The following is an 11,625-nucleotide window of genomic DNA, read 5'->3' as shown; positions in this document are numbered from 1 at the left end:
GCCCTGCCCTGCCCTGCCCTGCCCTGCCCTGCCCTGCCCTGCCCTGCCCGGCCCTGCCCGGCCCTGCCCTGGGCAGGGTGCTGCTGCTGCTGCCGGGCGGCCCGGGCTGCGGGGAGCCTGGGTCACCGCGGGTGTGGTGTGTGCTGTTGAGCTCGGGGCACCCAGTTCTGCCTTCAGACCCACAGAAATGTGTAGCAGGTTCGGGTTTGGTTTTTTTTGTTGTTGTTGTTGGATTTGTTTTTTTGACTCGGTAGCGATAACGCTGCCTGCGAGGTGCCCATCTTGAGAAAAGAAAGGAGCTGCTGTTTTAAACGCTGCAGGTCGAGATGAGAAACCAAGGTTTCAGTTCTGCAGTTAAAGGACGATGATCTGTGTAAACCCGAAGATAGCATTCTGCGGGAGAAAAGCTGCTCTCTTTCCTGTGCGAGGGGGGTGCTAAGTCAGAATATAAAGGTGAGGATGAGGGAAATCCAGAGAAGGTGCTGCTGGGTTGCCACTAGTCCAGGGGTTGCTGCCAGGCGAAGCAGATGGTCCCGATGCTGCGGCATCATACAGCTGTGTGCATCTTGGATCAGCGTGCACACAGAAGGAGAAAGGAGGTGAACGAAACGGGAGGTTTTTTTTATCAACATGTGCTTAATACATCTTTAAAAACTACTGTAGTACAGAAAACGTGCAAACAGTTGTGGTCATCTACATGAAGCACATAACTAGCTACAGCTTTTCATTGATCTTTCCTGCAAGCAGATCTGTGAAGGAGGGATTTCTGTACGAAATCGCACAATACAGTTTTGGCACGTTTGCCACATACAGTTGAAAACCCCCATTTTCAGTTCCCACAAATGGTACAACAATCCCAATTAAAAGCACTTTATGATTTTTAAAACAACCAAATACTTATAAATTTTGCCCTGCCTCATGGGAAGAAGATGGAAAATAGTTTAGAATTGAGGACTATTATTATCATTCTTGCTTTCAATTCTCATTAAAGTCTTGTGACAAAACACGGTTTTATCATAAAGAAGGAGGGCTCCAAGAAAGGAGGGAGAGAACTCGAATAAAGAAGTGATGTAGAAATAAAAGTGCAAAAGCATTTCAGGGGAGCTTAGGGGGCAGAGTGTTACCTTGATCTAAGGTCCCTCTGCATCCAAAGCAGACCCGTGGATTCAGATTCTCTTAACTGCTCAAAGATTCAGAAATGAGATGGTGCAAGTCATAATGCACGTTCAGAGTTTAATTCTGCAAGTTTCCCCTAGCTTTTGACTTACAAGAACTCTGCAATTGGACATTGGCTTTCACTTTGACTTTGGCATGGTGTCATTTGGCTCTTGCAGACTAGTGATCTGCTCACATTTATTGTAAATAATGACTAGAAATCTAACCTACAAACTAGACTGTTCAAATTTCCTTCACTTTCCCCAACCTCCTTAAGACTTTTTGTCTTATGGGATTTGTTTGCAATCTACTAGCTGAAGCTCTGAGGCAAGTTTGCCAGATCTGGGGCTGCATCATCGTCCTGCACATCTGGAAGTGGTTTATGGGCTCTCATTCCTTGTGCAGCGTCTGGACTCTGTGCTATTCCTCAGCAGCAGAGAAAGAAAAGAAAACCAGCACAACTCCAAAATAAACTTTGAAGAGTTTGAAAAAGGAACTGAATCTTAAAACTGTTACAGTGCCCTGTAAGGCCCTTGCGTGGGGGACTTCAAAGGAGAATGATGGTCAAAGAAGCTTTGGCAAGAGTGTTTACAGCTGTGGGCTATCTAGGATCCAAGTAAATAGCTCTGCAGCTCTTCAGGAGAGAGAAGTTCCGAATACTGTGCTGCTTTGGAGAGGTAAAAAGACTAATTAAGTAGGAAGTATCTGAGCAGTAATGTCACTGTTTCTGAGCTTTCCCTTCTGCAGCCCCTCATTTTGTTGCAGGATTTGGCAATTGAGTTAGGGACTGCCAGGTTCCAGGAACTAATGTCTACAGTCAGGAACAACTGAGTAAATACTTTCAGGGGAACAAATACTCCTCTCCTTAAAAATCAGTGGGTACTCAGTCTGAGTTTCTGAGGGTTAGGAATACTGTAGTTTCACAATTCTAACTGGTACGAGAGTCTGCCTAAGTTTGGATTTTTAAGTTTAAAACATGGTTTAGATTATCTTGATTTAATAATTTCTGAAGATATAATGAGGCTGTGGCTATACAACTTTCATCTTGCAAAGAATTGTTTGTGACTATTGTGACAATTGTTAAGTGAAAGACAGTAGTCAGGTCTGTGGAAATCAGTGGAAGGCTGCTATTAGTGGGGTTAGATAGTTACTCCAAGAGTGTAGGGGGTTCTGTTGTCTCTCTGCTTACCTAAACTAATAAGCTTTTTAAATGGATGAGAAGACAATACTTGTGTGTAACGCGTGATAGAAGGGCTTTCTCAGCAGTGTGGGTTTTTTTCTGGCTGATAAGCTTGATTTCCTCTGTGTAGATTAATGCCACATGAAGAGACTGCGCTGCTGGAATGTAGATAAGAACTGCAGGACGTTCAGAAATACTCCTCTCTCGCTACGATCTAGTCGTCTATTGGGACCTAAATAAATGCAAATTTAAGTGGTTTGCAAACAAAGCCACCTCTTAGCTTTATTTATATTTTATTGTAATTTAACTTGTTAGTCGAAGTAGAGACCAATTTAGGATGCCGCCTCAGCTTAAGCGCTAACCAATGAGAGGCAGTCAGTTCTGTGACTCAGGTTTCAAGAATTCTTGCTGTTCCAGCTGTCTTCTCCGGGACTCAGAATAAGCTTAATTTTTATACGTGCACAGAAACTTATATATCCTTATCTGTGATGTAATGTGTCCCTGTCTGTATGTATGGAAATACGAAAAATTGGTTTCTGTTCCAGATACAGCTACCATAGTGTAAAGGTTAGATTACAGAATTGTTATTTCCCCCTCTGTCCCAACTTCTGGTGCTGTTTTTTACTGGGTTTTTATTTGGTTTGTTGTGTTGGGTTTTTTTTTCATAAACAGTAGCTTTGGGTCCAGAATTCAACTGAACATTTTATTTCACATAATCCTGTATTATAGGGATTATGTTCTGTCTTCTCAGGCATAAAGCCATGGCCAGTTTCAGGCCTGGTGTAGAAGTACAATTTTACAGAAGGCTACCTCATTTTCTTCAGTATTACAAATAATGTGCTTAAATACAAGCTGCATTGCATAACCCCCCTCCCCCCCTTACTGTTTGTAGAAAGATGCTGCAGTTTTAAGTATTTTCACTATTGCTCTGAAATTTTCTGAGTGTCTGAAAGACACTGCTCCAGTATAATATTCCCATATGTTTGGGAACTTACTCCAACAAGAGATTAGTATTTGTGATTGTTATTCTTTTATAGGTGAGATCAGAGATGAATGTAAATGTCCCACATGGGACAAGGTAGCAGATGAGACACATATGTACAAACCCAAGATTTATTGTAAATAGCAAAGGATCTTAACATTTAGACTAAAAAGGTATAAATTGGATAGTATGAGTGTTAGGATATTAGGGTAGCAAAATAGGGTATTAGGATCACAAAACAAGTAGGTACCTTAATAAAATACACAAATAACTGACTAGTCAATAGCTATTACACAAAGGGTAATTGTTTTAGTGCTAGCCACTTTATTAATAGATCTTATACTAGATCTAGAACAATGATTAAAATAATACCTAGGCAATGTGATAAGACAATTAGTGCAATCTTTCTCTTACATTTAAAGGGATCCTAAAGTATTGAAGTTCCAAAGCCAAATATGTCCTTCTACTAATCTGTATTCACAGAATCATGGGATTGTCAGAGTTGGAAGGGTCCTCTAGAGATCATCTAGTCCAACTCCCCTGCTAAAGCAGTATCACCTAAAGCACATTACACAGGACTGCATCCAGATGGGTGCAAAGCTGCCTTTAATATTTAAAATTAGTTCATGAAGATGTGAATAAGAATTCATATATAGAGATTTGATACTTCTTACCCTTTATTTGGCTATGGCTGGGTGTCCTTTTCTCTTAACCTCTTGAGGAGTAGCCATTTGAGCCGGCATCCCTGCTGGAGGGGAGAAATTCCAGCAAATCTTCTAGGAAAAGCGTACAGGATTCTCCCCATCAAAGATGGGACTAGCCTTTTATAGAATAAAGTGATTGGCTGCTGTCATTTAACTACTTAGCCATACCTCCAAAATCCTCTCTTGGGGAACATAAAGGGAAACAAAGGAAAAATGAAGAAAGCCTTTTCCCTCATTGAACAAATTATTTAATTTATCTTTCCATTCTTGTTTGGTTTCTGTTTGGCCTAGCTGGAGCCAGCTGAGCTCAGTGTTTTTCCAAACAGGAGAGCAGCTATTGCCACAGACATAATTTTGGCCTTCTACTGGTATTTTCAAGTTTGTTACCATTTCAGAGTTTATTATGCCCTTTCTTTTCTCAAGAGAACCCTTCAGCTCCAGGCCAGGGGCAGTGAAACTAAGAGACAGAGAGAAATTGAATCACAAAGGGAAACTGAGGCAGGCACACTGAGGTAGAGCATCCTGCTACAGTGTGGTATTAATTGTAGCCCAGAATATTAGTTACTTGTTCCCAAAAAGTTTTTCACAAAGACACTTCAGTTTTACTTTTACCAGGTCAGCAGTAAAATTTGATGATGCAGAAACTTGTTCCTGAAGCAGCTATTATTCACTGCTGGTATTAATTTTTTTTTTCTTTTCTTTTTTTTTTAATTTTATCACAGGTCGCAGTTCTCATCCAACAGGACACATGGCTCTTTTAAAGAAAAGTAAGTGAGATTAAGAACATTTGAAATATACATTTTTGAAAGAGGACAGAAATGTCAAATGGAATTTCTCATGCAACTGTTGTCACAGTTGGGTGCAAATTTATAGTTCTGTTTTTGCTAAATTATGCTTAACTTCAAGTATATAAATAAGCCCTTTCCTGTTAACTAAGTCAGATAAGTACAGCCATAAATCCCATTAATAAAAAATTTCTCGGTGCTTTACTGCTTGAGACTGAGGGTTCTGGAATTTCCCACTAAGAGTGCTGGTAGCTGCTGGTTTCATGTGGGTTGTGCCTAGAGCACTTTGTCTGTCTTTTTTACAGAACTTTGCACATTAATGCTGTACACTCACACTTGATGTGTGGCCCCAAGTAATTTATGGCTCTCATCAGCTGTCAGGGTCAGTGACTGAAAATGGTCCCGTATGTGCCTTCAGTTATGCACCCAACATTTCTCTGAAGTCAGTGGACAGTTTTCCTCAGCTGGTTTAAATCAGTGCAGATTCAGTGATGTATGCTTACCAATTTAAATTTATTCTCACACCCAGTTCTGGCTTGTTGGCCCTTTTAATTGAAATTGTTCAAAACGTTCCTGGTGCTCTTTTGTACACCCTAAATACCTTTTTTGGAGGTGCAAAGGTAACAAAGTAGTTGGATACAAAAAACTGCCATCATCCAAGCAACTGTTGGTGATGGTAATGAATTCCTTTGCTGTTGTACTCAGTGAATTGTCTCCCTAGCTACTAACAGTTGGTTTGTGTTGAATAATTTGTACAAGACAAGTCTGGTAGGAACTGCAAATCAGAATATACAGTGAGGCCTTTGCTATTGCATGCTTTGTTTCAATTTGACTAATTAACTGTGTCAAAATGTTTACACATTTTCAAATACTTTGGAAGATTACTGGTTTCACTAGCATGCTGGGTTTGTTTTTCTGGTATTTTTAGAGTTCTGCTCAAATACACCTTGAAGATCTGAAAATTGCAATGGAAAAAATTCTCCTGTTTGAAGTTTTATCTGGGAAGGGTGGAGAAGGAGAGGGCTAGGTTAAAGAAAACTAACTCATGAAGTTTTGTGATGATAAACAGACAACTAACTAGCTGAGAAAATAAAAGTTCCAGGCTCTTGGTAAAATTCAGAAGTGTTAGTTTTTATATATATATGGATAACCCATATATATTGGGAGCTTAATGATTTAGTGATCAAATTATCCATGAAAATCAGATAGATGGAAATTACTGTAATGAGGAAGAGCTACTATTATGTTTTTAACATAAACTTTTTAGCTTGGTCAAATAACAAGAAAGGAGAACTTAATAAGCACAGCAAACACAGGTTATTGAGAGTGGTTCATACAGAGCATCTGTCATTCATTTAATTGCCAGCCAAGTGTTAAATTGTGACAGGTATATACTAATTGGAAATTGGATATTTTTGTTTTAAAGATAGTTGGGAATTAGCTATTTTACTGATTGTTCACAAATTTTCCTTTTTCTTTCAGTCAACCAGATCTTACTGTTACTTCTTGTGTTAACTGTGTGTGCCATTCTGTATAACAAAGTTCACCAAGTGCCATCTGCTTTAAAGAATGAAACAGGTAAATTATGTATACTTCTGTTTCATTTGTGTTTTTGTTTTGTATTCCTTGTATCTTCATTTGAACAGTGCTTCTTGCCTTACTGAATCTTGTTTGCTCTACAGTAGATGAGCTACTCACACTGTTGCATATGGTCTAGGATGCAGAATTATTTGCTTCTGAATTACTTGAATAAAATAGTAGTAGATTGATAGTAATGACTAAGAATTTTTATCCAGGTATCACTGGTACAGAGGGAAGCTGGAATATATTCTTATTTGTGCTTAATGGTGTTGGAGTTGTTGAGTGATGATAAACTTTGATCACAACTTGCCCCTTTGGGAATGTGCTTGGCCTACCTGTTCAGTTCAGATTGTTAAATCTTGATGTAACTTACAGCAGTTTTTCCTGACACTTTTATAGTAGCAGAAAGCTGGTAGGGTTGATACAGTTGGGCTGGTATTAAATGTTTATACTAATAGCTTATTCACTGTTCCCAAGATAAACAAATTCCGTGTTGGTATGAACATTTTTTTTCCCCAGTATATTTTTGTTGGGGCTGTAATGAGTTTAATGGTTGTGTTTTAAGCAGTATAAATATATCCATAAAAGTTCTGTAAGTTAATCAATGCTAGGGTTAAAAATATTCCTTAGCAGTAATGTGGATGGATTCTATTGTTTAGATTTTTTTTCCTTTTATCATTAGCATCTTCCTGATGTACAAAATTTTGCACTCCTCTTTTCTAGCTTGCTTCCCAAAGAAGTAAAGCTCATGCAGTTGCACCATCCCTTCCACTTCATTCCTTTGACAATTTTGGAATCTATTGTTCAATTTGTACTAAACATAACTGAGAATTAAGTCTTAAAGGCATTCAGACTTCTTCAGGTTTCATGAGACTAAGCAGCTACGTGGAGAATGAGCTAGATTGTGCCCCTGCCAAGAATGTGACGATATAACACAATAAATGTGTTATATATTCTGTTTGGAGGCACCCAACAGTCCAGTCAACCTGCATGTAGTTCTGGATTAGTAGCAGTTCATGCTTTGTGACTTGCCAGATGTGGATGTGTATAGGATTTGGTAAGGAAATGGGGTGATTGTGACAGGATTCCACTGCTTATGGAAATACATACTTACTCCTGTCACCCAGATCTGATAGAAAAATATTCTTTTATAATGGGCAGTTGATTTGGAGAGTCCTGAGGAAATGGAAGAAGAAATCCCAGTCGTAATCTGCGCTGCTGCGGGCAGAATGGGTGCAGCTGTGGCAGCAATCAGTAGCATCTACAGCAACACAGAGGCTAATGTTCTGTTCTACATTGTTGGGCTGAAGACCACCCTCCCACATATCCAGTATGTACCAGCCTTATTTTGTTTCATGTTGTAGTTATGATCAGATTGTCCTCTTAGCTTGGGTATAGATTTTGGAGGACTTTTCAGGGAAACGTTTCTGCCTTTTATTTAAGTAGTGCTGTTGGTAGCAGTCCCCAGGATTCTCTGTGTTAAGAAAAAAGGACTGTTCTGCCCTAGGCAAGGCACTGGCTGGTGCGCAGGGGTGTGAAACAGCCAGATCATTCCCATCCCTGTGCCTCTTTTGTATATTGGCTGCAGAAGAGTTTGTAGTAAGATAATAAGTATATAGGTGGTTGCTTGTCACGACCCCACTTTGTGGCACTGCGCTTACCTCTCATCTGGTGCTGTGTCTTAAGCTTCAGTGTAGAAAAAGTTGTTTAAAGCTAATTTCAAGTAAGAGGGTGTATTAAAGGTAGTAAATGGAGAGCCAAGGAAGCATTTTTGTGTGTTGAAATTTATAAACATTGTCTAAAAGAGGGGGAAGGTATGAAACAAAATTAAAGCAGATTTGTTAGCAGTTCTCACCTCTGGCTACTGAACTTCTGTAGCCCTTACACCCATGGTTTGTGTCAAAGTGAAACGATGCAATGAGTGGGGTTCCACAGGGAGTTTTTCCCATCCAGTTGATCAGTAACATGGTAATAGAGTGGAGAATGTTTTTTATGAATCTGCAATTGGCATGAAGCTGGAAAAGAGACAGCAGATATATTGAGGAATGAGACAAGAACTGAAAACAAACTCTGCATGATGAATTGGAAAAATGAACTGTAAAATGTGACAAAATTCAGTAGAGGTAATGACAAGGTAGTATAGGTGGGAATAGCTGATTGTATTGGCTTAGGATGAAGCAGGAGTTTGGTAAAACTACATTTGGAAAACTACAGAATTATGAGTGATTACTGAGTCTGCTGATTTAGAAAACAAAACAAAACAAAATGGGGGGGGAGGGAAAGAAAAAGGGATGCATCATAGTGGACATAGATGTTCACATATAGGACCACAGGAGATGTGAGGAAACTTTTCTGGCCTTGCAGACATAATTAATGTGTCAGAAAAAGTGTGATGTGTAGTTTTTGGTGTCTTCAGGAAGGATTTTAGAAGAGAGGTCAGAGGAGAACAATAAGCAATGGAGTAATGAAATCTGGCAAAATAATGAAAAATTAGTCTAGTCTAAAGAAAATATAGTTAGGAGGTGATGTGGCCCTGAACAGGCTGCCCAGGGCAGTGGTGGAGTCACCATCCCTGGAGGCAGACATAGTACTTAGGAATATGGTGTAGTTAAGGACTTGTCAGTGTTATATTGAAGGTTGGACTCAATGATCCTGAAGGTCTTTTCCAACCAAGGTGATTCTGTGATTAATCTGGAAGGAGGTAAAACTGTAAAAGGGAGAAAACTATCCTCTGCTTTAAAAGTACAGCAGATAGGATAAGAAAAAATGGTCTTTAACTGTAGCAAGGAAGCCCAGAAAAATAGCATTTGTATGGGCAACATGTGGAGTCTCTTCTGGCAGTGGTGTGGGGTGTTTTGCTTTGTTGGGTTTTTTTGGGTGATGTTTTTTGGTTTGTTTGTTGTTTTTTTTCTTTTGGGCTTGTTGTTTTTGTTGTTGTGGTTTTGTCTGGGTTTTTGTTTGTTTGTTGGTTGGTTGGTTCTTTTTTCTCTCTTTAATATTGGGTTAAACAAATGTCTGTGTGCAATAGCTGTACATACGGGATTCTCTCTTGGAATAGAATAGATCAAGTGAGCTTCCAAGGTCCCTTATTCTCCTGTGAGTCTGTGAACTGAATACTGGAAGTACTTGCCATACACTCAGTATTTATCACTTTTTTTTTTTTTTATCACAGCAAATGGATTGAAAATTCTAAACTGAAAGAAATAAAGTTTCAGGTTGTGGAATTCAACCCTATGGTACTAAAAGGAAAAATCAGACAAGATGCATCACGTCCTGAGCTACTGCAGCCTGTGAGTAAATGAACATGGCATAACAAATTTTCAGGGGTTTTAAAGAGTATGACAGGCTTTACAATGCCCTAGATCTCTGCTTCATTACACAGGAGGGTGTAAGCTAGAGAAGCTACATCAGGTCCAAGTGCTAAGCTCTCACTCAAGAAGGAAACGTGCGCTATAGCAGTCTTCTTGCAACTTGTCCATCTTTCTGGGACCTCATTATTTGGTGGCATAAACTTAGTAATTTCCATTCCAGTCCTGTGAGCTGTCCCACCATATCTCTGCAATTGCCACCAGATCATAACCTTTAGACCGCACACAGACCTCTAACTCCTCCTGTTTATTCCCCATGCTGCCTGCATTGGTGCACAGGCATTTCAGGGAGTGAGCTGAGCGTGCTGGTGGCACCCTTGGGAGGCGGGAGGCCTTCTGGTCTTCATTAATACTAGAACAATGCCCCACTAGTTCAAACCCAGCTGCAACCCCCTTCCACTTCAAATCTAAGTGCCTATTGCCACAGGACAAATCAGTAGTTTTCCCTTATCCTAAATACTATGTGCAGTCTTTGTCCCCTTATCTGAAAAATTTGTAGCACCACCAGAAAATATTCAGTCTGTTCAGAATATTTATTCTTGCTGTCTCGCTCTGAGCCTTTGGCATTTCTAATATATGGAAAAGAGTTCATGCAAGCAATCAGTGGGTTAAAGCTGTTCAGCCTGGAAATGTGACTTCTATTGTCAAAATAGTAGACTTCTACAGAACTGAGTGGCATGGAGGACTGGATGAGGGATGGTTGCTCATTGTTTCTTCCAAAGCAAGAACTAATGGCCATTAGATTAAATTAGTAGGAGTCACAGTTAGAACAAACAAGAAATGTTGCATGTTTTTCATGCCTTGAGTGCTAAACCTCTAGAATTGTTTGTTGAAAGGTCTTGTGAATGTAAACATTTACAGGGATTCAGTGAGGACTGCAGTTTATATTTAGACAGATCACATCTAGTTCAGGAAATCGCTTGAGCTGAAAGCTAGGAGAATACTATATGCTTGCTCAGTTGTTATTTTTCACTGAGAACTGCTTAGACCACTCTGAAGGCAGGTGTTGGGTAAAATGGTCTGAATCAGCACAGTTGTTCTTTAATTCTCATTCCCCTTTTCTTTTGCTGTAGAAGTTGTTATCCCAAATCTACCCCACCAGTCAAATAATTCCTATAGAGTGGAACAATGACACTATTAAATTTGGAGTGTTTTGTATAGTGTATGCTGTAAAAATGCATTAGGAAGACAATTGCCAGCAGGTTCAAGGTGATCCTTCTTCATTACTCTGAACTTGTGAGGCTGCATCTGGAGCATACTATCCAATTCGGAGCTGCCCTGTACAAGAAAGATACTCACTTATTGTGGCAAGTCCAACACAGGGCTGCAAAAATTATAAGGGACTGGAGAATCCTTTATATGAGGAGAGGCTGAAACAGCTGAGGCTGTTCAGCCTGGAGAAGAGAGGCTCAGGAGGATCTTGTCAATGTATATAAATGTCCAAGGAGAGGGACCAAAGGCAATGGGCGAAAATAAAATACATTAAATTCCCTCTGGACACAAGAACAAACTTTTTTCTTATGCACAAAGTAGTCAAATACTAGAGCAAGTTACTCAGAGAGGCTGTTGAATCTTCTTCTGTGGAGATACTCTAATCCAAGTGGGCATGGTCCTTGGCAGCCAGCTTGGGTGGACCCTACTTGAGAAGGGCTGGACAAGATGATCTCAAAAGCGCACCTTCCAACCTAATAATTCAGTGGTTCTGTGAAGAAGCAACTGTTTTGGGCTGTTTGGTTGGCGTGATAGCAAATAAAATAGCGATAAACAATAATAAAAATGGGTTAAAAATACTTGTAAGGATGCTAGTAAAGCTGGGGAGGAGGAAGAAAATTATTGGCGTCTAGTTCTCAATGAAGGGAGAAATAAAACT

At 39.7% G+C, this 11,625-nt stretch overlaps 1 protein-coding gene across 2 annotated transcripts in view; it reads left to right on the top strand.

Annotated features, from left to right (window-relative positions):
- Positions 1–146: 146 nt before the first annotated feature.
- Positions 147–11,625, top strand: part of GLT8D2 (glycosyltransferase 8 domain containing 2) — a 19,683-nt gene continuing 8,204 nt past the window's right edge. The window contains exons 1-5 of one of the 2 annotated variants that reach the window (XM_051631391.1): positions 147–198; positions 4,744–4,788; positions 6,289–6,384; positions 7,549–7,717; positions 9,560–9,677. In XM_051631391.1, coding sequence (XP_051487351.1) covers positions 4,770–4,788; positions 6,289–6,384; positions 7,549–7,717; positions 9,560–9,677 — 402 coding nt within the window. In that variant the 5' untranslated portion in view covers positions 147–198; positions 4,744–4,769. Of the gene's footprint in view, positions 199–1,226; positions 1,833–4,743; positions 4,789–6,288; positions 6,385–7,548; positions 7,718–9,559; positions 9,678–11,625 lie in introns of those variants that run through there. The other variant, XM_051631383.1, reaches the window with a different exon arrangement.

The sequence above is a fragment of the Apus apus genome, chromosome 1 (genome assembly GCF_020740795.1).
Source record: "Apus apus isolate bApuApu2 chromosome 1, bApuApu2.pri.cur, whole genome shotgun sequence".
Classification (NCBI taxonomy): domain Eukaryota; kingdom Metazoa; phylum Chordata; class Aves; order Apodiformes; family Apodidae; genus Apus; species Apus apus.
The sequence above is the reverse complement of the archived record's forward strand: the minus strand, read 5'-3'. Positions and strand labels throughout refer to the sequence as shown.